General features: G+C 53.7%; 1 protein-coding gene across 1 annotated transcript; it reads left to right on the plus strand.

Moving 5' to 3' along the window:
* Positions 1-4,437: 4,437 nt before the first annotated feature.
* AMN (amnion associated transmembrane protein) lies at positions 4,438-19,866 on the plus strand. Its single transcript, XM_015865702.3, has 12 exons — positions 4,438-4,568; positions 6,118-6,236; positions 6,343-6,387; positions 13,427-13,514; positions 14,717-14,952; positions 15,431-15,568; positions 15,650-15,752; positions 16,369-16,451; positions 16,834-17,020; positions 17,811-17,985; positions 19,452-19,554; positions 19,645-19,866. The coding sequence occupies exons 1-12, from the start codon at positions 4,523-4,525 to the stop codon at positions 19,753-19,755; spliced, it is 1,434 nt and encodes a 477-aa protein (XP_015721188.2). The 5' UTR covers positions 4,438-4,522; the 3' UTR covers positions 19,756-19,866.
* The last annotated feature ends 2,067 nt before the right edge of the window (positions 19,867-21,933 follow it).

Genomic DNA, 21,933 nt, shown 5'->3' on the forward strand with positions numbered 1-21,933 from the left:
CAGGCAGGGTAAGGACGCATGGCTTCGATGTACCCGCAGCTCAGTGCTTCACACACCTGGCAGCCCTTCGTCACGGCGCCTTCCTTCCTCTGCTGAGGAAACCTGCTATAAATGGTACAGAGCCCTACTTTGCATGGTTAGAACAAGCCAGGCAGTGCTGTTCGTCCTGATGTCATTGTCAAGAGTCCTCAGGTAAATGCAGTAGGAATGGTTGGGATGGTTTTTCACGCACTTTGTTTCACCGAAGGGGAGGTAATTGCGGCCTCCATGTCTGAAGCGTAGCTTTGATTTTAGTCATGATTCTCATTTGTGCATCTTTCTTCCCTCCACTCAGAAAGGTATTTAAGGGCTGTGTGCATGTGTGAGAAATCATGTGTGGCAGTGCAGTCTCTGCGAGTCCCGTGGGTTTGAGGGGGGCTGAAGCTGTACTGTTTGCAGCATGTTCCACATACAGGTTACCTTCAAGCAGAGCCCTCTTAAGGAAGAACATTCTTCACTTTCCCCAAAGCTCATCCTAGTTCTTTCTTTGGAGCTGCTCACACTTGGTGCTGGTGCTCTCACAGGACAGGTGGAGAAGCAGAAAACTGCTTTAAACTCAAAGGCAAACACTGACTCACTCCTAGCATCCCTTCTCCTCCCCCAGCCATGGATCATAATTGAAGTGATCCATTACTCTGTGCCTGGCAAGGAGCTGGTTTTATAGGTGCTTTTTCCCCGTTGACAGGTAACAGAAGGCACCTTCCAGCTTTATGGCGTGCTTTCCTCAGGAAGGCAATGCATTACCTGGGTGACAGCAGCGTGCCAGTTCTGGAGAGCTGGGCAGCAGGTGACAGCAGGGCAAAGAACTCTTGGTCTGGACTACAGAGGGTGCTGTGCAGGCGTGCACACTGCCCAGAGCTAAGCATGGTGCTGGGCTCATCCCCTGAGAGAATTGTAGTTTAAAGAACTGCAGGGGGAGTTTTTTATTTCTTTTTAATGTTTTCTGGCATTCCAAACCTTAGGTTTGCTCACTGTGACTGGTGAGGATAAACGTTCTCGAAACTTCTGACTTCCTGCCCTTTTCAGGTGGTTTTGAGAACTCCTGTGCTCACCAGGACAGCCTGCCTCAACGTGGTGAAGTCCCGGAGCTGTGTGAGGAAGGGGGAAATAGCTGCTGAGCAAAAGAAGTGGTGAAAGAGGTGATTTCCACTTCCTTCCCCAGTGCACTCGTTCCATGAGTCAGGTGTGTCACTGTTTCCTGCCCTGCTGGCTTCAACCCTGAGGGCTGGCACTGCTGCTCAGTGCCTGGTTTTATCTTGTGCTACACCACACCTAAACAGGCACCGGTCCCCAGCTCTCCTCTCTCCCCTCTCTCCCCTCACTTGTGAATTGGATTAAGAGGTGTTTGGCCACGATTTGTGGTAGTTACAGCTGGTAAAAACTTGTGTTTTGACAGCATGGCTGTGCTGATTAGAGGCAGGAGTTGTTTGCAGACATTGCTGTGGCACTCAGCTGCTGCTTTGTGCCAACACAGCAGCTCCTGCAGAGATTATTTAGATCAGCCCTGGCTGATGAAAACAGCATCTGTCTGAGGGAGGTTGATGAGATGCCTCCCAATGTGCCTTGTGACATCAGCCAGCAGGAGCACAGCTGATGCTGGAGCTGGTCCGCAGTTATTGCCCTCTTAGCAGGTGTCTTAGGGTAGAAGGTGGAGGCCGGTAAGTGCTGTCAGTCCCCAGGGCCTATAAAGTAATCTTATCTGAGCTCAGGGGCTAATTAATGCATATAGCAGGGATTTGGCTCAGGAGTGGAAAAACAGGCTGGGGTGCTGAGATCCCAAATCCACCAATAATGTAGTTTTGTAACCATCCATTGCCCACATGCAGGGAGCCCTTGATTTCCTTCTTGTGGCTCCAAGATAAACAAGTACAGCTTCAAGTGGTTATTGGCATCCCACTTGTCCTTCCTCCTCGAGCCCAAATGGCCACTTCACTATCACCTGTGCTCAGTGCTGCTCTTCCCAGTGATGTTAGAAAGCGCCTGTGCCCCTCCAGCCTTCCTGCTGCAGCACAAGGCTCCATTTCCCCTTTGGAAAGGCTCCGGTCTCCTTCTGAGCACTGGGTGCAGGTTTGGGTGCCACTTAAATGACTTAAAGCCATGAGAGTGTGTCCAAAATGAGGGCTATGAAGATGGAGAAGGATCTGGATGGAGTGCAAGGTGTATGAAGGGTGACTGAACTCATTTGGTTTGCTCAACCCAAAGCACAGGGGGCTGAAGGGGCCTCATGGCAACCTGCAGCTCCTCACAGAGAGGAGGAAAAGCACTGAGCTCTGCTCTCTGTGACAGCGGCATTTAGAGGGTTGTGGGGCAAGTTGGAGGCATGTCACCCACTTTGGGGTTTGTTATTCACAGCAATCAGTGCTTTGTGCCACCAAGCACAGCACTGAGCTCCCTTCCCAGCCAGGAAGTGCCATGACTGGGAACTGCCATGGCAGGAGAAGCACCTTGTGTTGCTTATTTCTGCTACAGACTGTGACTTGCAGTGGGAAGGGATGTGTTTGTACAGCAGGGAAATGCAGTGGCATAGTGTTGAATGGCTAAAGGGAATGGTGCCTCTGTTTCTAATACCAGTTTACAACTTGTTGCTGGGAAGGCCAAGCATCTTTGTGTGTGGTTTTCCCACTCCTCATTGCCAATATTCTCATTCTCCCTGGAGCACTGTAAAGCCATAGATTGGGTTGGAAGGGAGTTTAAAGACCATCCAGTTCCAACCCCTTTGCCATGGGCAGTGACACCACCCACCAGCTCAGGCTGCCCAGGGCCCCAGCCAGCCTGTCCTTGGGCACCTCCAGGGATGGGACATCCACAGTTTCTCTGGGCAGCCTGTGCCAGGCCCTCACCTCTCTCAGAGTAATTAATTTCTTCATAATATCTAATCTAAATCTACTCTCTTTTAGTTTAAAACATTGCCCCCTGTCCTGCCACATACCCTTCCAAAAAGTCCTTCTCCAGGTAGTCAGAGCCTGTGTAGAGAGCGTGCTGCAAGCAGCAAGGAGTAAACCTGATAATCTTCAGGCCGGGGCAGTAGCTCTCATTTCTGAAGATCAATTTCTGCTTCCTTTCATCTTTATTTCTCTCTGTGCCTCTGCCTGACCCAAAGCTCGCTCTCACTCAGCCCCCTGTTGTGGCTGTAGCAGAGAGGTGGGAACTCCAGTCCCAGAGAGAAATGCAGAGCAAATATCAGGCTGTTCTGTCCCTCAGCTCCCAGCCATCATACAGCAGTGAACAGTGTTCCCAAATCAGGTTTCTCTGGGACCTTCCACCTGCTCCAGTTGTAGTGCAGAATGCTGAGGCCATGGACAAGTGTGTGCCCTGCCCTCTGCACACTGCAGGCCTTTCTTCAAGCTGTTACTGCTGAGCATCTTGGGTGTACACATCTTCTGCCTTTTAAACTAGAGATTTCGGTGCAGCCAGCTTTCACCTGATGATCCCCGGGGAGTGATTTGTGAGCAGTAATGAGCGCAGGAGCCTTTCACCTCGAGGACATCTCTTGGCATCCAGTTCCCTGTGCGCAAAGTGCTGACTGCATTTGGGCTGATGCCCAGGCTGGAAATGCTGCTCATGAGCTTCTTTGTTTGGTAAATCCATGAGTGATGCTCTGCTGGGGACGAGGGTGATGGGATGGGCATTGCTGCCCTCCATGGGGCACAGTGCATCAGTCTCTGCTCTTAGTCCTGTGCTCCATTCTGGAGGCACCCAAGGTCAGGCTTGACAGGGCTCTGAGTGCCTGGCTGAGCTGTAGGTGACTCTTCTCACTGCAGGGGGTTGGACTAGATGGCCTTTAAGTGTCCCTTCCCTTCCAACTCAAATGATTCCATGTCCAAATGATTCTATATCCAAGAAGCAGTGAGTGGCTTCATCGAAACTCTCCCCATCTGCAGAGGTTTTTCTGGAGACAGAGATGGAGGGGAAAGCACTCATCTGCATGCCTGGGGTCAGAGGGGGCAGTGGGGAGGGGAAGGTGGGAACCTTTGTCCTCTCACCACTGTCAGCTTCAAGGGAAGCTATGTGGGGATGTGTGGCACATGACTGGTAATGAGCAGATCAGCTGTTGGCCAAAGTGCAGTTACACACTGTTGCTTGAATCTGCTCTCTTCCATGAGAGCTCACTGAATAATACCTGGAGGCCATTATTAGTAATTATGGGGTTGTTGGGGGGGGGGGGGTATGGCTGAATGCATGTGGCTGTTTGGTTTGCTTTCGCCCCCGTTAGCATCCACTGATGCTGCTCTCCCCATCCACATCTCACTCCCCAGAGGCTTTTCGGGCTCCCACAGGATGCCAAGGACATGGGAAGCTTGGGAGAGGAGCTGAGAGCACTGTGGCTGCTGGGACTGAGGAGGGCTGAGGTGGGTGCTGGGGAGGGGGCTGCTTCCCACACTGCCTTCCTGCACCACCTGCACAATGTGCTGAGCCCATCACGTGTCTGTGATGGTCCAAGGTCCAGTTGGGCAGGGACTCTGCAGGCGAGTGCTGCAGCGACATGGGGAGCAGCCTGGCCTTCCTTGTCGGTGTCCTGCAGCTCCTCGGTGAGTACTGCCCAGGGCTGCACTGCGTGAAGGGAGGGGTGACCGAGAGATGACCATTTCCAGTGTGCTTTAGCAATCATTGTCTGTATCGGAGCTGCAGGCTCTTGCAGTGCGTTTGCGTTGAAATAGCAAAATGCATTTCAAACTGGGCAAAGCAAAGGATGGAGATGGGCTCAGGAGCCCAGGCTGCAGTGTACGAATGGCACTGCTGCACCTCTGCAGCTCAGGTTTTCTTAGTCCTGTTGAAGCCTGCAGCTCTGCACTGCAGGATCTCTGTTCTGTTAAATATGCATGTTGCTTTGATGTTCAAGGACTGCGCTTCCCTGGAGACCAGGCTGATTAAATAGCACGCTGATATTTCCTGGGCTGCGGAGGGTGCAGGAATGTGTCAGAGAAGCTGCATGGGGAAAAGAGGGTATTGCAGGAGCGGGTTAATCTCTGCAGCGCAGGCAGCCCAGCTCCAAGATGGGCAGCATGTGGAGCAGGGCTCGCTCCACAGCACATCTTGCAGTTGTGGGAGCATGAGGTGTGCAGTGGGGCCTTTCTGCCAGAGCTATAGTGGGGTCAGAAGGATGCAAGTCCACAGCATGGATGGTGCAGCCCACATTGACTTTTTAGGGTCTTTTCTGTTCTGAAGCTCTGTTCAATTCCAAGCCATCAAGGACCTCAGGTCCATCCTAGACTTCCTTCTGTTAATGACAACTTGCTCTTGCTGTTCTCAGGACCCCCTTCCTGAGGCAGCTGGAAGCCATCTCTGCTGTCCTCCTGCTCCCCTGGTGCCCCAGCTGCTCATGGCTGGGCTTCAGCATCTGCTCCTGTGTTCTGCTTTTCATTCAGGTTAAAACCATATTGTTTCCTCTTCGTTCAACAGTGGCTCTGCACAGTGAATGGTCTCAGCAGAGCCCCTGGCAGACTCAGCCACTGCAAACCTGCAATTACACTCTGAAGCGATCATTACACACTGATAAAGCCTCTGCAGAGCTGCTTAGCACAACCAGCAGATCTCCTTCCATCTCTGGGACTCGCAGAGCTCAGGCACTCTGCAGTGCCCCTTCTCCATCAGCCACCTATCCAGTCCTCTCTCCTGCTTGCCTGGGGCCCCCTCCCCCACCTGCCATCCAGCACCCAGTGTTGACATTCCTGCACACTTTTCCATCAGCTTTGTGTGTATTGCTGTAGCTCCTCTCTCCTTCTTTCCTTCCTTCCTGAAAAGAAGAGACTCTGTGATCCTTGAGGTGACCAACACAGTGGTGAGGGCCTTCCTTCACATCCCTCAATGCCTGGTAGGTCACCTACCTGTTGCTGCAGTAAGCACAGATGTTGCCACTGCCGAGCCATGGGAGGAGTAGGGAGATGAAAGCAGTCACAGTCCTGATGCCCCAGGTTTGAGGTGTCAAGCTGGTGCAGCACAAAGGTCTGAATATCACAAGTGTGATACAAACCCCATCACCAGACACACCAGCAGCTGCGATGTCCTCTGAGGAGCTGGTCCGTGTTGGGATGTTGCTCATGCAGTACTGGCTCAAGTTTGCTTCCCTGCTCCTCCCAGCTGCCACCATGGCCGCCTACAAGAAGTGGATTCCCAACACCAATTTTGAAACAGCGTCCAATTGGGATAAAGAGCGAGTCCCGTGTGCCAGCGACGAGATTCACTTTGAGAAGGACAAGGTATCAGAGTACTTTTGTTTTCTCCTAATGACACCAGGCTCACAGAAAGCCCTTCACCTGCCCATGCAAAGCACACTTAGGCTTTTTATGTTTGCTTTCCTTCCAGGTGGTCTCAGTGTTTGTCAGGTCTACCCACGCACTGACGGACATGGTGAGCAATACACAGCTGGTGGGTGGATGTGGGGAGGGGGGTGATGTGCAGCCCTGTGAGTCCACAGTCCTCACGTGCCGTGCTCAGACCACAAAGGAATCAGAGAATCATTAAGGTTGGAAAAGACCTGTAAGTTCATCTAACCTGGCAGCCCAATACACAACAGTATTGCCAAGTAAACTGTCCCTAAGTACTACCCCTACCTTCCCTTAAACACCTTCAGGGTGTTCAGCTCCTCCTCTGGGAAGGAAGGGAAGAGCCCTGCCACACAGTCCTCTGCAGCAGCTTGTGTGGAGCAGGCACTGGCCCTGGGCTGAGGCTAAGTGAATCTGGCAGAAAAGCATTTTGAAATGAAAACAAACCATTGTGGGAAATCCCAGAACGTTGCTCAAGAAAATTCCTTTCAGATGTCATTGTCTGTCTGATATTTCTTGTGAATTATCAGCCCGCAGGCGCGGAGATGGGCACAGGGCTGTGCTGTGAAGCATGCGGGGTTGGAGGCCTTGGCTGGGCCATGCCAACACGCAGCAGAATGGTGATGTCCCAGCCAGAGGGATGGGACCCCAGCAGAGTTTCTCAGTTTTAGACTCAGCAGAAAATCAGGTTTTGCTCTTTTATCGGCCATTAAATGCAAACGAGCCCTTGAAATCTACATGGTGTAATTTGTTCGGGCTGTCTTCCCCGTTAATGGTTTTGATGCTTTAATAACGCCCTGCACCACATTTAATCCCACTACAAATATTTGGAGGAGTTACTTTATTTATATGGCATTTAAAATATGAATTTGGGAAGGAAAGAATGTACTTGGGAAACGCGTGCAAATGTAATGTAATAAATGATGTGGAATTTACCCAGAGAAGAAAAGAGCAAAATATCACTCCAGTAGATTTTATTTTACTTACAGATGAATGTATAATATTTCTAAAGTACTTTCATCAGAGGACTGCAAAGTGCATAATTGCAAAGCAGCGTTATTCATTACATCATTAGCCTTTCAAAAACAAGCTAAAGAGCTGAAATTAGAAAGCCCAAAGGCTGGACGTGTGCTGGGAGAGGAGGCGGAGCAGCCACCAACAGGGGCACCTGTGGGAGCAGAGCTGGAGGCCTTGGCTGGGTGCTCGGGGCAGGTTTCCCTGCACTGATGGGTCAGTTCAGGGCAGTTGAGTGGCACCAAACTCCTCCCTATCACTGGTCAGGCTGTTGTGCTGTGCAGCTCATTCAGCGGCACTTCTATGCTGAGCATCTGAACTACAAGTGGTGGAGTCCCTGTCCCTGGAGGTGTTCCAGAACCGTGGAGATGTGGCACTGAAGGATGTGGTTAGTGGGCACTGTGGGATGGGTTGGGGTTGGACTGGGTGATCTTAGAGGTCTGTTCCAACCTTTATGATTTTCTGATTCTAAGACTGCCCAACTCGCAGCTCTCTCCTCTTAGGTGCATCACCATCGGCAAGGCACTGTCCCATCAATTTTCCAGGCGTTGTAATGAGCATTTTAATTTCACCTCCACCACCTCTCCTTCCCCCATGTGCTGCCGTACTCTGTGGTCACCAGGTGATAAGGAGGCTGCCAAGATAAAGGATTTTACAAAACTGAAATCAAGCACCTGAGCTGCTGTGCTGCTTGTGGAGGTGGCATGAAATTCAGCAGTGGGGTCATTAGGAAGCAAATTGGTTTGGAGGCTTTTTGTAACAAGGCAGGGCTGCACCTGTTCGGATGCTGGCCTTGCCACGCTGGAGAATTAATCACTTAAATCAGCAGGAATACATTAAGCTTTGGAGTCGCCATGGAGATGCTATACAGCCTTCGGCCAAAAAAAAGCCCCAAAAAATGGAGCTCAATGCTTGCTGTGGTATCACAGCAGGAAATTCATGGCTGGGGAGGGGGCTTGGCTCTCATTGACTTCCACGAGGATGGTGCTGACTGTGCAGGGGGTGCAGGGACCTGCTGCATGGCAGGCAGAGAAGTGGTGGGAGGGCTCCTGTCCTGCTTTGCCGCACACCCCGTGCCCACTGTTCCCCCTGGTACAGCTGCTTAGTGGAGCTGAGCCCCACAAGAACTGCAGCCTCCAGCCCTGGTGCTGCCCCGCATCCCCTGGGAGCTGCTGTCAGGATCAGGGGCTGTGGGGGCACAAATCCCACTGCCCTCAGCTATAGGGGAAGGCTCTTTTTTGTCCCATTCGACACTTGTCCCTAATTCAGCTACACGTTAAATCCAAATCCAGCTTATATGTAAGTGACTTTGAAGCATAACCATCACTATTAGGCTGGATTTTCCATGGTCTTTAGCTGCCTAAAATTGCAGATAAATATTTAGCAGCTTCCAGAGAAGCCTGAAGGTAAATCCACCAAGAAAAAAACCCACAAAAAACAGAGGTGCTCAGTGCAGTGGTGCTTAACAGACCAGCATGTCATTGAAAGCCCATGACCCAGCAAGGAGCCCAGCACCCCGTGCACTGCTGGTGTCTGCAGGGCCGCTCTGTGCCATGCACTGTGTTCTGCAGTCCCTCCCAGCTGCACCACTTGGTGTGTGTCTCATAGAGTCCTGGCTCAGTGCTGGCCAGGGGCTGCCCTTGGGAGCAGGGATGATGCCGCTTTCTATTCTGGGGGCACAGGTGTTGGGTTTAGCCAGCCACGTGGGCAGAGCAGTTTAGTGCACACAGCCTGGGGGTCAGGGCACAGTGTGAGCATCGCCTTCTGCTTGCTGCTTCTCCCCAGCTCAGGGAAGAACACCCATGTGCTGGGCATCTCTGTGCTTTCAGTTTTCAGCACCCATCCCAGTGCCTCCCAGGTGCCTCCCAGGTGTCCCTGCTGCCCAGACAGAGATGGGAGTGTATGGGGCACCGGGGTCAGACCAGGACCTCAGCTCCCAGCTTTATATTTTTAGCTGCCTAATTGTGAGAGCAGAATGTACTCGGCTTTGCTGCAGGATGCTCCCGCTTGGATCCTGGCAGAGATTGATCTCGAAATGCCAATTGCTCTCCGGGGGCGCTGGCTCTAATGAATCGCAACGCTTTGTGCTCATCCCAGGCACCTCGCTCTCCTCCCCCTGCTTCCGAAATGGCAGGAATGCAGGTTCAGGAGCCCCAGAGAAGGAAATGTTTTCCCTTTTCCTGAATTGAAGGTAAAAAATGTCACGGCAGCGCATGGCAGCACAGCGTTACAAGCCCGAACCCTGCGGGCTGTTCGCTGCCGCTGTGTTGTAAGCAACACGCTGAAGGTCTGCCTGAGGACGAGGTGCTCTGAGCAGCCTTTTGCAGCCGGCCATGCCTATATCTCGCTGAGAGCATTTACTGCTTGCAGCGGGAGGAGCCTGCAGAGCCTGCGGTGAGCACAGCGCTGTGCCTTGTGCCGGGGGCTGGCGGCCAGGTGGGTGCAGGGGCAGCTCTGGCTCCGTGTTGCTCCTCCAGCTGCTCCCCTGCACTCTCTGCCCTTGGCCAAGGAGACGAGCCGAGAAAAATGAGCGGAACTAATCCGGAGTGGATGTGTCAATAGCTCTAAGCCTCTGTTTGCAGCCTGCAGCAGCAGCTCAGTCCTGACACGCACTCCCACAGGTGCCAATGGTTCACGTACCCAGCTGCTGCGGGCTCTGTGTCTTTCGCACTCATTTTTCAGGCAATGCAGTGCAGATGCTCCTGATTTCCCCTCATCCTCCAGCCCAGCCACGTGTGTGCGGGCAGTGGGCACAGGGGCTGCTTCACCGAGTGATGAGCAGACACAGCAGGGGAACCTGATCCTGCATTAAGGAGAGCGCAGCCGCGCTGCTGCCGCACGGCCCTGCCTTGCAGGGGGCAGGCGGGGACGCGGGCAAGGAGAGCAGCCAAGCCCTCATTAACTTGCGGGGGGTGATGCTACAGTGATGACGTCCCGCTGGCACGCTGCTCTGCCGTGCCCTGCCTGCTGCTGGGGGTGAACATAGAGGGGTGAGATACCTGTTTCTAACCATGCGGTGATGCCGCGATGCTCCAGGCCCAGGCAGTAGCAGGGAGAACAGCAGTATAAGGCTGAGCCCAGCAGCGTTGGGCTCGAAGGGAGCTGAGGGTGCACGTGTGAGCTTCATCCAGTCAGGAGAGTGGGCAAATAGAGCCCCTAAGGAATTAAAGCTGCCCTGCTTGCCTTCTGCCTGTCCACCTGCAACCTGCAGGCTGCAGCTGCCCCAGCGAAGCAGGAATTGAAGAGGTGAGGCAGAAATCCGCTTCCTCTCGTGCTGATGCTTTTGGTGGTTGATTGCACACATCCTGTGTGAGGCGACATAGTTCATCACTGGAGCAGAGCTGGGGTGCGCCGGAGAGTGGTTAAAAGCCATGTGCTCAGGTCTTTGCTGTTGGATGAGAAGAAATACAGGTGGTTCTGCAGGGAAGAAAAGCAGAGGTGGTTTTTTCCTCATCTTCCTCTCCTTCTCTTTTCCATTTCAGCAGTTTCATTTTGCTTTACAGCGGTTTCATTTTCGCTTATGGGTTGAGGCAGCAGGACAGCAGCACGATGCTGGGATTGCACGTCTTGGCTGAGAGCAGGGAGGGGCCTTTCCTGTCCTTTTCTTTTTGCTGACTTGGATGAGAAAAATTATGACTGTGTTTCAGTTGTCGTTACATTTGGTAATGAAGAGCAGGGAGATAAGTCATCTACCAGTGTCAGGGATGGGAAATGATTAGCGAGGCTCCGAGCCTGCTGTATTAATGGCAGTGGAGTAGAGGTTGGCAGTAGCCAAGGAAAGCAGATGAAACTGCCAGCTTTTGGCTCTGCTCCTTTAGTACATGTCACTGCTCAGTTCAAAATGTACTTGGAAAGGGGCCCAGCCTATATGTAATTCCTATACAAGACTCCCAAATGCAGAAAGCTGCTGCCCAACCAGAGTCTCCGTTAGTGCTCTGCAGTGATCCCAGGTGCTTAACCCTTCGCTCTTTTAAGGAAAGAAGATGTGCAAACCTTTTACAAACCAAGATGCTTTGGACAGCAGCGCATGAACCTTAGGGGATCTTGCCCAGCTCATTGCAAATCACCGAGTGGGTTCCCACTGCCTCCCCATAAGGCCAATGGTGGTGAGAGAGGGGCCAGCCTCAGAATCTCCTGCTGTGAAGCAGAAGTGTGGAGTTCTCTCTTGCATTTTGTTTTTCTATAGATGAGGTGACTCCACAGCCCATCTCACAGTGCAGTGTTTGAGTGAATGGGGACTGGGACACCACAGTTCTGTCCTCATGGGACATGTGGGCAGCCCCTCTTGGGCTGGGAGAGTCCCTGCAGCCCAGGGCTATGGCCTCTGCAGTGGAAGGGTCACTGCAGCTTCTCCAGAGAGGTCCCACATCCTCCCTACTCTCTCCACATCCAAGCTAAGAACCAGAGTAGACTCTTAGCAGGCTGTCTTTCTTTGCTGTGGGCATAATGCATTCACAGAAGGTTCCTGCAATGCTTCTGGGAGCAGTGAGAGTGATTCAGCTCACAAATACATGTGCGTACTTGTCTAAGTATGGCCTTTGAGGTTTTTTCCTCCTCCTTGTTGAACTGTGAAGCTCCAAAGGAATAGCTTCCTGGACAGGAAAGCTCATTGCATCCTGCATGGTCCCCATGGGGTGTTTGGGATGCTCCAACCCATAGCTGTAGCCAAAGCTACTACTCTGCTGGGGTAGAATAGGACTGTTCGTGCTGTGGGCTCAAGAGGCAGCGTCCATGGGCAAACATCTCTTTGTGGCTGGTGGGGACGTGATGTACCTTGGGGTAGAAGACAGCCAGACCTTAATAATTTATCTCTCTGCCTCCCACCCCCCTGTTTGGTTTTTTTGGTCTTGTTTTGTTATGTTTAGTCCAGAGCTGAGCACCATATGACACTGCTGAATCTGATACCCTCATCGAGGTGGTCATGTGTAGGACTGAGCACCCTCAGGCAAAACCGCCTCAGGAGCAGAGCTATCGCAGCCACCTGCAGCACTCAGTCATAAGTCTCGCTTTTTCTAACCTACATGCATATTTAAAGACCAATTAAGTCAATGTAACCTCAGAATCTCATCTAACACGTTTCTATGTGAGCACAGGCCATGGTGTGTGGGCACAGCTCAGTCTGGAGGGCTGCCAGCTGCAGGCAGGGACGTGGTGGAGTCACCATCCCTGGAGGTGCTAAAGTACAGTTGGGATGTGGCACTGAGGGATGTGGTCAGTGTGGTAGGGCTGGGTTAGAGTTGGTCTTAGAAGTCTTTTCTAGCCTTAATGGTTCTGTAATGATATACTGCTTGAATTAGTGAGAGGACAGCAGAGCCTTGAGCATCACTCATGCCTTGATGCATGAAAATATTGGGGGAAAACCCAATCTTTTCCTTTGGCAGTCTCTAAATGGAAAATGAGCTGGGCTGAATAAGCTGTTTGCTATGAACGAGTCCCTGACTCAGTCACTTGCTGCAGCCCGGCCTGGAGCAGCTGTGCCAGCTGGTGGCTACAAATCCTCCCCACCCCGGCCCTGGGGCAGTGTTGTACCTGCAATGTGGGCAACGTTTGTCCTGCAGACCTCCCTCACACCTCACACAGGTGAGCGTGGTGCCACCAAGCTGGCCGTGATGTTTGAGCAATGGCAAGTGATGCCCACAGAGAGCCATTGTCAGCCCCCATCCCTTGGTCAGCCCACTGCCCAGCCAGAACCCACTGAAACCATCACTCCACAACAGCAGAGACACCTCTAGGCATAAAGGAATCGAGTTTTGCATGGCATCCAAATGTCCAAAGCCATTTCAGAGTTGTTAGGAGCACGTGTAAGCGAGAGGAACTGTGGAAAGAGCTTAAGTTGCTTTTTCCTGCTCTTGTTTCCCTGAATGCTTCATGGTTTTCTGTGTTGCTATAAAATAAAGTGCAACCCTGCAGCATCCCCATCTGTAGAACATGGAGACAATACCTTTCCATTACACGGGGCACAGGGAGGGTGACTCCTAATGACTGTAAAGTGCCTTGGAGATGGTGAGTGCAATTGGCAATCTAATAATTAGCACCGTTATTTGATGACAAGCCTGGGTGGCTGGCAGCGGGGCCACACTGTAACACTCTGCATCCCTTTCTCCCTTTAGTACCTTCCCCTGAATGGAGAATTTCTGCTGGCATCTGGTGCTGGATTTGCAGCTTTCGATGGCAGCTGGGACCCGGGATGTGGCTCAGGTACGTTGTGCAGGGCTGACAGCAGCCATTCACCTCACACATCTGGCATCAGCACTGCTACAAAGGCCTCTGCTGTCCCACCTGGGTGTGGGGTGACTCACCCCTCTTCAATCCCTGCCTTCTCTTTGATGGCTTCCCTCACATCGCATCTTTCCTCTCCTGCTGGATCACCTGTCTATTAAAAAAGTGATTATAGCAAGGGAGGCTTTGAAGTTGTAGCGGAGAGGTAAATATTGTTTGTATTTCACCCTGCCTATTAAGCATGCAGCCACATCAAAGCCCTCATTTGCTTTGCCGTGGTACTGCTAAAGAAAACCACTTATGGATTACACAGCTGGGCCCCTGAGTGCTGAACCACGGCGTTTTGGAGCTGCCCTTTGGCCCCACAGGTGTCTGCACACCGGTGTTTGGGTGCTGGCACATCCCTCAGCCTCCTGTCAGTCTCACACTGAGGTTCCTGATGAGCCAGAGAGCAGCTGCTTTTTGTCAGTGCTGCTCATTTACCTGAAAGCTGTTGTTAGCCGGGAAGATGTAACAGAACCATGGAATGGCATGGGGTGGAAAGCCGGCTCCAGCAGCTCCATGTCCATCTTGTGCTGAAGGCACCAGGACTGGATGCAGAACTCCAGATGGAGCTTCATGAGGGCAGAGTAGATGGGGACAATCCTTCCTCTTACCTGCTGCCACCACTCTCTCAATGCAGCCCAGGATACCATCAGCTTTCTGGGCTGCAAGCACACAAGGCTTTGACCTGGCCACGTGATGGGACAACAGGCATTTCTGGGCAGCTTTCCCAAATGGATTCCTGCAAGCACAATTTTAGAATGGCCGCAAATAATCTCATGTGCTGTGTGAGCTGCTGGGGAAGGGTGAGCAGAAGCAGTGCACAGTGTGACCAGCAGGGAGATGGCCAATGGTAAAATGCTGCTTTGGTTTTGGGCTTATCTGCTAATAGGTACAGGGCTGAGAATGTTTCTGCTGGTCTGCACATTTGCAATGAGAATTTCTGCACCTGTTTTTACCTGATTGCACTCTATATTAGGCTTTGCGGCTGTTTTCCTCCCTAACCATAAGATTAAGCTTTGAAGAAGAGGAATAAAGATCTCCTGGGATCTGCAGCTGGAGTTTTGCACCAGCTTTACTCAAGCATTGGCTGCAGGCTGGAGCCAGCTCCTGCTCCACCTCTCATTCTCTCCTCTCAGGTGCAGTGCTGAGCTTTGCCGATGCAGAGCAGCACTCGTGGTTCAACCCAGAGCTGTGGCAAGATGTGTCCTCCAGAGCAGACCTGGAACCGGCCGGTCGCATCTTCCTCCTGGACGAGGAACGTGTCCCATGCCAGTACGACCATGTCATCTTCCAGCCTGAAACTTCCTTCCGAGTAAACCTTGACTCGTCACGGCAAGTGATCCCTGTTCAGAGCATCTCACTCATGGGCCAGGTAATGGGGAGCTGGTGGGAAACCATTTTGGCACCTCCTTGCCACAGGACCTCATGGATTTGGGGTTATTTCTCTACTGGCATCCTCTGTGCCACAAAGGGGCTGCCCTCCTGCCCAGCCTGAGCATGCCCCATGGGCTTACAGTTGTCTCCTGGCTTTGCTTCTATATCAGTGTATAATTGATCAGAGGGATAATTATAGAACCGCTGGCAGCCTGCTGTGCTGCAGCCCAGGCAGATGACAATCCCCATCCTTCTAAGTCAGAAGAGCTGAAGATCACAGCCTCTGCAGTGGCAAACAGGCACTGCCTCCAGAAGCAGAAGATGCGGAAGGCATCTCATCACTAATCTGATATTTGCTCTGCCGCACTGCCTGGGATCTGCCATTTTGGGGCCAGGCGTCAGGGAGCCGATAAGACCTGATAGCCTGAGTTCTCTGGCTGCAGTTGCATGGCGGCTTCTCGCTCTTCTCCCTGCAGGAGCTGAGCAGCCCTGAGGCGTGGGCTGGGTACCTGGGGAGCCCCTCTGCCGCGTGGCAGTTCCATGGCAATGCCACCCTGCAGGTGACGGGCACCCACTGTCCCCACAGCTCCGGTTGTGCCTGCGGGAACTCCCAGGTGAGGCTCTTTGGGGGCAATTTCTTCCCACCTAAAGAAACTGGGGAAGGGAGGGACTGACCCTGCCTTGATCTTCTTTAGGATGGAGACCGCATCTGTGCATCCCTGCTCAGGGCAGAGGGCTGCCCAATGCTGGAGTGCCACAGCCCTCTGCAGCCCCTTGGCCACTGTTGCGGGGTCTGCGGTGAGTGGGGCCCACTGAGTTTGTGTCATGGGCGCTTATCCATTCATCCACCTGGCAGGTTGTTTAGGGGCATTTTGTCATACACGGCCATACTGAGTTACCTGGTATATCATAGCAAATTCATTATAAAATGCACCTCGTGTTCCTCTGCTGTGCTCTCCAAAGCCTTTAAAAGCCATTAGGAGAATTTCATGTTTCAGCAAGTGTTTGCCCATGTTTTTTTCCCAAGGAAAATGTTTGAATCACCGAATGCAGTGCAGTGACACAGGGAACACGTGTCCCTTCCTCTGTGCCTCACAGCCAAGGCCACGGCAGCACTGCCCAGCTGCAGCCCTGAGATGTAGCTCAATGAGGAGCTTCCTGTGGGAATATGGGGGAGGGGGCTTCCTGCTGGAATATCATGGCAAACAAAAGCCCAAACCCACTGATGGGAAAGGAAGCAAGAGAGGTGAAGCTTCTCCAGGCCCCATTGCCTGGGGCTGCTCAGTGTGACCCAGCAATATAGAGATGCTGGGGGTTCCCAGGTGCCTTTTGGGGCAACCGGAGCCATGTTACCACCACAGTGCTCTGCCCTTCCTGGCCTCTGATTGTCTGTCTGTCTGCTTTTGAACTGCAGGAGCCGTTGTCACACTAGATTTTAAGCCCGAATTTGACCTGCAGCAATACCGGGACAGAGTGGTGCAAGCGTGGCTCAGCCTGGTACGTCTCAGGGATGCAGGATGCTCCCCAGCTCCCCATCATCTGGAGCCTTCACCTGCCAGGTTTGGCTTCCTGGATGTGCTGAGTTGCTCTGGGGGCTGCTGCAGCCTCCCTTGCTTCCCACAGCACCCACTCTGCTCAGGTTTGGTACTGAGCCCAAGGGGGGCTTGCTGGAAATAGCAGCCTATAAAGCATGGGGGGTTCTCAGCTCCGAGCTGGCTGGAGGAGGAAAGCAGCAGCAGAGATGGCAGCTCTGCGGTGGGGCTGCCATGAAGATTTATAGGTGGCCCTTGAGGAACGTCCATCACAGCTTGTCTGCAGAGAGGGCTCATTTCTGCCTACTGCTCTCACGGGCTGTGTGTGTCTGTTGTGTTCTGCAAAGCCCAAGTATGCGGGTGTTCAGATGGCCATCTCCAAGGTGCACAGGGCTCACACCTTCCTGGGACTCCTCCCGCGGGGCTCCACACCCGTCATCCAGATTGTGCTGGTTGATGGCGAGGCCGGGACGCAGACGGGCACTGCTGCAGAGCAGCTGGCCAGAGACATCATGGGTGACATCGCACAGCATGGTAAGGGCCTTCAGTTGCATTGAGGGAAGTTCAGGTTGGATATTAGGAAGAACATTGCAGAAAGAGTGGCAGTGCATTGGCACAGGCTGCCCAGGGATGTGGTGGAGTCGTTGTCCCTGGAGGTGTTTAAGAACCATGGAGTTGTGGCACTGAGGGACATGGTCAATGGGCACGGTGGGGTGGGTTGGGGTTGGACTGGTGAGTTTCGAGGTCTTTTCCAACCTTAATGATTCTCTGTCTCTATAAACTCTGCCATCCTTGGTGTCATAGATCTGGAGGCACCCAGACCCCCTCACCCCCTCCCACAGCCCCATCACTGCTGTGCCAACAGTGCGGTGCTGGGAGTTGTGGGCTGTAATAGTGGCACAGCTGGAGCTCCTGATTGCCTGCGAGCAGCACACACTGCTAAGAGCTCTGGTGTGCTGCCTCAGGTCCGTGTCCCTTCCGTCTGGGCTGGCACAGCTCCGTGCCTTCCTAACACACATACGCTCTGCTTTTCTAATGACTTCATTAGTGAGCTTTGCTTAGCCCAGGATTTCACAGTTTTAATGGTAGTGGTGTGAGTGGAGCAGCACTGCAGGATCAGGGGTATCAGGGTTGGCAGGGACCCCTGTGACAGCCCAGCCCTCTTGTTGCTCAGTGCCAAGCTCAAATGAGTTCTCTTCAAGAATGGGAGCTCCACATCTCCGGACAACCTGCGCTCACATTTGCCCACCTGTGCATCACAGGGTGGAGTTCATGTAGCCCTATATGCTCTGTCTCTCACCTCATTCCTTCCTGCCTCCCGTAGGTGAAGCTCTGGGCATTCCAGGTGGCAGTGTGGAGGTGGCCACTGGCAGCGCTCTCAGTGGGCAGGCAGCAATCCACGCCTCCAGGCAGATCGCATCGGGGACGGTCCTGGGGCTGCTCTTCGCTCTGCTGGTGCTTGGAGGGCTGCTCTACCTCCACAGGAAGGGAAAGCTGAGGTATGGGCAGGGCTTCTGCAACAGCATATGGCTGCTCAGAGAGCATGACAGTGTATTGCCACAGGCTGCCCAGGGAGGTGGGGGAATCACCATCCCTGGAGGTGTTCATGGAGATGTGGCACTGAGGGAGTGGTTTAGTTGCCATTGTGGTGACGGGTTGATTGTTGGACTTGGTGACACTGGAGGTCTGTTCTGACATTAATGATTCTACTATTCTACACTGGTAACCCAGAGGCAGATCATGACTGTGCCACGCTCTGCTGGCTTCCACCAAGGGTCCAAGGAGGGGAGGCTGGAAATCTGGAGCGGGAGGATGGGTTGGCATCCTTAGGACATCACTTGGCACCGCGCTGCTGGGCACAGCCTGCCATGGCTGCCCATAGAGATCTCCCATTCCTTGCAGCCTTTAGCTGGCAGCCTGATGGGATCAGAGAGCTGCAGCTGCCAGCTTCTAAATAGCAGAGCATCAAAGCCATGCAAAGCAGCTCTGTAGACATGAAAGGGGACGGCAGCTCAGGAAGCAGCTCTTCCCCAGTGCATTCATCCCAACTCCCTGAGTGTGGGCAGGAGGAGCTGACCCTGAGCACTTTGCAGCACCGAGGGCATCGCTGTGGCTACGGGAGAGCCGTGCTGGTGGGGCACAGGGCCACTGCTGTGTGTGGGCAGGGATGCTTCCCCTGCCGCTTGGCACGTGCTGGTGTAACACTTCCCAGCAATAAACCAGTGCCTCCATTTAATTGCTAAAAAAAACCCTCCCAGCCTCGTAATTGTCACCTGATGATTTATACTGCACTGACACTTCCTTGGATGTGGGACAGGCCTCTGAAACCCGCTCTGTCAGCAGTGGGAAAGGAGTTTGTGCAGCTCCCAGGGATGGATTGAGCCCGTGTCCCCAGCCGCCCTGCCCTGCTGTGTGTCCCAGGCAGCTCCAACCCGTCGATATTTGCTGGCCAAGTTTGGGGGAGGGAGCTCCTGGGTGCTGGGTGAGATGCTGTGAGTGGGGACCCACCGCTCAGCCCCCATCGGATACTGCTTGGGATGGGGAGCCTTAGGGTGAGAGTAATGCAGAAACTCATAAAGCCATGACGGTGATTAAGACGATAAAATGATAACTTGATAAAGGTAATGATAAAAAGTAATTAGCGCTTGTTGAGATTGCAGCGGGAGCAGGTGGCAATTCATTTCAGCTCAGGGAGGGAGCGCGATGGCTCCGAGGCAGAGCTCAGCAGGGCATCATCTACGAGCTGACCGGCGCTCCCTGCAGGATGCGCTCACTGCCTTCTCAACGTGCAACACCCCATTGCAAAGACGGCATGAACCTTTTGTCTCCATTGCAAAGACAGCCTGAACCCTTTATCCCCGCGCTTCCTACAGACCTGCTCAAGTGGAGACATCTCGGTGTGGGACTGCAAGGAGGGCAGTGGCAGGGCTGGGGTTTGAAGGGCTGATGCCATGTCTGTCCCCAGGCTGTGGGCACCGCGTCTTCCCCGGCTTTGGAACAGAGCAGAGAACCTGAGCAGCCCCGAACCAGAAAGTGGGAAAGGCTTTGACAACCCCATGTTCGATGTGGTGAGTGGCCCCGCTGGGGGCACTGGGGATGCTCAGTGGGGGCTTTTCTTCCCTTCCCCTCCCATTGCTTCTCTTTCCTTGCTGCTGCAGGAGCTGCCGGGCACTGGCAGCGTGGAGAAGGCGCTGCAGGAGATGGCTCCCGATGGCCACCAGGTGTTCTACCTCAACCCCCTGTACGACCCCAGCGAGACTGAGACCTGATGGCACAGCCACAGCCTTCCCAGAGACATCATTATGTGGCTCCTGGTGGGGCCCAGGCCATGGGCAAGCAGAGCCCACCTGAATAAAAGCAATGGTGTAGGAAATCACAAACCTCCTTACGCAGCACTCACCCTCCTGGTGCCCCCTGTGTTCCCATAGTGTGAGCTCTGGTGGTGCTGCTCTCTGTAGGGCAGCATCTGGGTGTGGGTCTGGGCCTGGCCTTGTGCCCATGGCTGAGGGATGGAGGGCACTGTGCTGGCATTGGGGCAGTGGTGGCATGGGGTGGCCATGGCGATGTTTTGGGGGCCACAGAGTGAGGCACCAGGCCTTTATGCATCAAGTCTAACGGGTGAGCCCGAAGGTATGGAAATATATGCAAATTTATGCAGATTTTTTCACTCTGCTGGGTTTTCAGCAGGGCTCGTTGGCATTTCCATAAGGAAGTAACTATTTTAAGTGCATTGTGTTTTGTTCGAGTCTCTGCAAGAAATAATCCTTCTCAGAGGATCCAGAGGCAGCACGAGGCACAGCAGAGCCCTGCTGCAGGCGCAGGCACCGGAGCACATTGCAGCCAGCACCGGGGGGGCCGTGGGCTGCAGGACCCGGGGCTGTCTGTGCTGCTGTGCCCTCAGCACGGCCCCGATCCCCCTCTGCGTGTGGCTCTGCCTCTCGCCGGGCTTCATTCTTAAAATGCATTAGCAGCTCGAGGTCACTTACAACAGAGGCTTTAATTAAAGCCCAGATCAATTTTTGTCAGCTCTCTCGCCCAGCACGCTCTGTACTTTTCCTCCAGGAGCCGTTTGCTCGCTCACGCACTGAGCGTTGCGGGGAGGGGGGTCTGCACAGCGCAGCAATGGCGGGGTGCGGCGCGGGGAACAACGCGCTGCAGGGGAACAGCTGCGGGATGGGCAGTGCTGGGATATCATGTAAATGGGGGTTTCATGAGCAGACAGTGTGACAGAGCCGTGGCTCGGGCTGCCGGGGGCTTTGTTGTGCTCTGAGGGTCGGGTTCCCAATGAGACAGGCTAATGCGGAATGCATTAGTGCTAATGGCCGGGGCTCGGCAGTCACTGCTGCCCAGGGCTTCAGCAGCAAAGGGGTAACGGGCACCAACTTTGTATCAGCTGAAGGATGCGATGCGGGAAGGAGCTGGCGAAGCTGCCGCGGGGCAGCGGCCCCCACGTCTCATCAGCATTCAGAGCTCAGCGCCCATCGCGCTGCTCTTCCTTCCGGGAATACAGAGCAGCACTGCGTAAGAAGCTGGAAGCGGGCGGTGCTGCAAGAACCTGGGGGCTTTATCTATGATAAAACAACCAATAAATCCGCATTCCCTGTGCAGTCAGGTGACAAAAAAAAAGTGCTGCATCTTATTGGGGAGCGGGGAAAATATTTACTGCAAGGCCGGGGAGCGGCCGATTGCTGGGTTCGTGTTCCTCCTGTGGCTGGTTGCAGCACTGCAGCTGCTCGGAGCGGAGCACGTCCCGCGGTGCTGCGCTGTCCTCGGCTCACCCCGGCTCCGCCAGACCCCGCAGCGCCGCTATAGATGAGCGCTGAGCTCACGTCGCCCCTCGGCTCTCCTGCCCTCGGGACGGGGCTGCTCCTGCACTGCCAGCCATCTTCATGGTCTGTCTGTGCCTTAATGTGAGGCGGCAGGGAGCACGAGGCTGCTGGGGAGTGGAATTCAACCGGGGACCTGCGTTTATAGGTGTGTGAGCGGGTGGGGAGAAGACAGTGCCCCGTGACTTAACTGTGATAGAAGAAAAACGTTGTTTTTTTTACAGTAAGGGTGGTGATGCACTGGCACAGGTTGCCCACAGAGGCAGCATCTGCTCTATCCCTGCAGACAGCCAAGCTCAGGCTGGACGGGGCTCTGAGCACCTGATGGAGCTGTGGGTGCCCCTGCCCAATGCAGGGGGCTGGACTGGGTGGCCTCTAAGAGTCCCTTCCAACTCAAATGGTTCTACAAAGCAAGCATTCACTGCACCCACTAAGAAGCTGCAGGCAGGTGTTGGCAGCTTTGTTTAGCCCTGGGCAGCAAGTGGCACCAGAGGGCATTGCAAAGCATATGCAGCCTTCTGTGTCAAGGTGCTGTGCTGGAAGTGACCAGAACTTCCTGACAATAGCACGTCCATCACTGCCTGCATCGAGGGCTGAGGTAATGCCTCTGTCTAAGTGTGA

The sequence above is a fragment of the Coturnix japonica genome, chromosome 5 (assembly GCF_054131305.1).
Source record: "Coturnix japonica strain WE chromosome 5, WE-NBRP24, whole genome shotgun sequence".
Classification (NCBI taxonomy): Eukaryota; Metazoa; Chordata; class Aves; order Galliformes; family Phasianidae; genus Coturnix; species Coturnix japonica.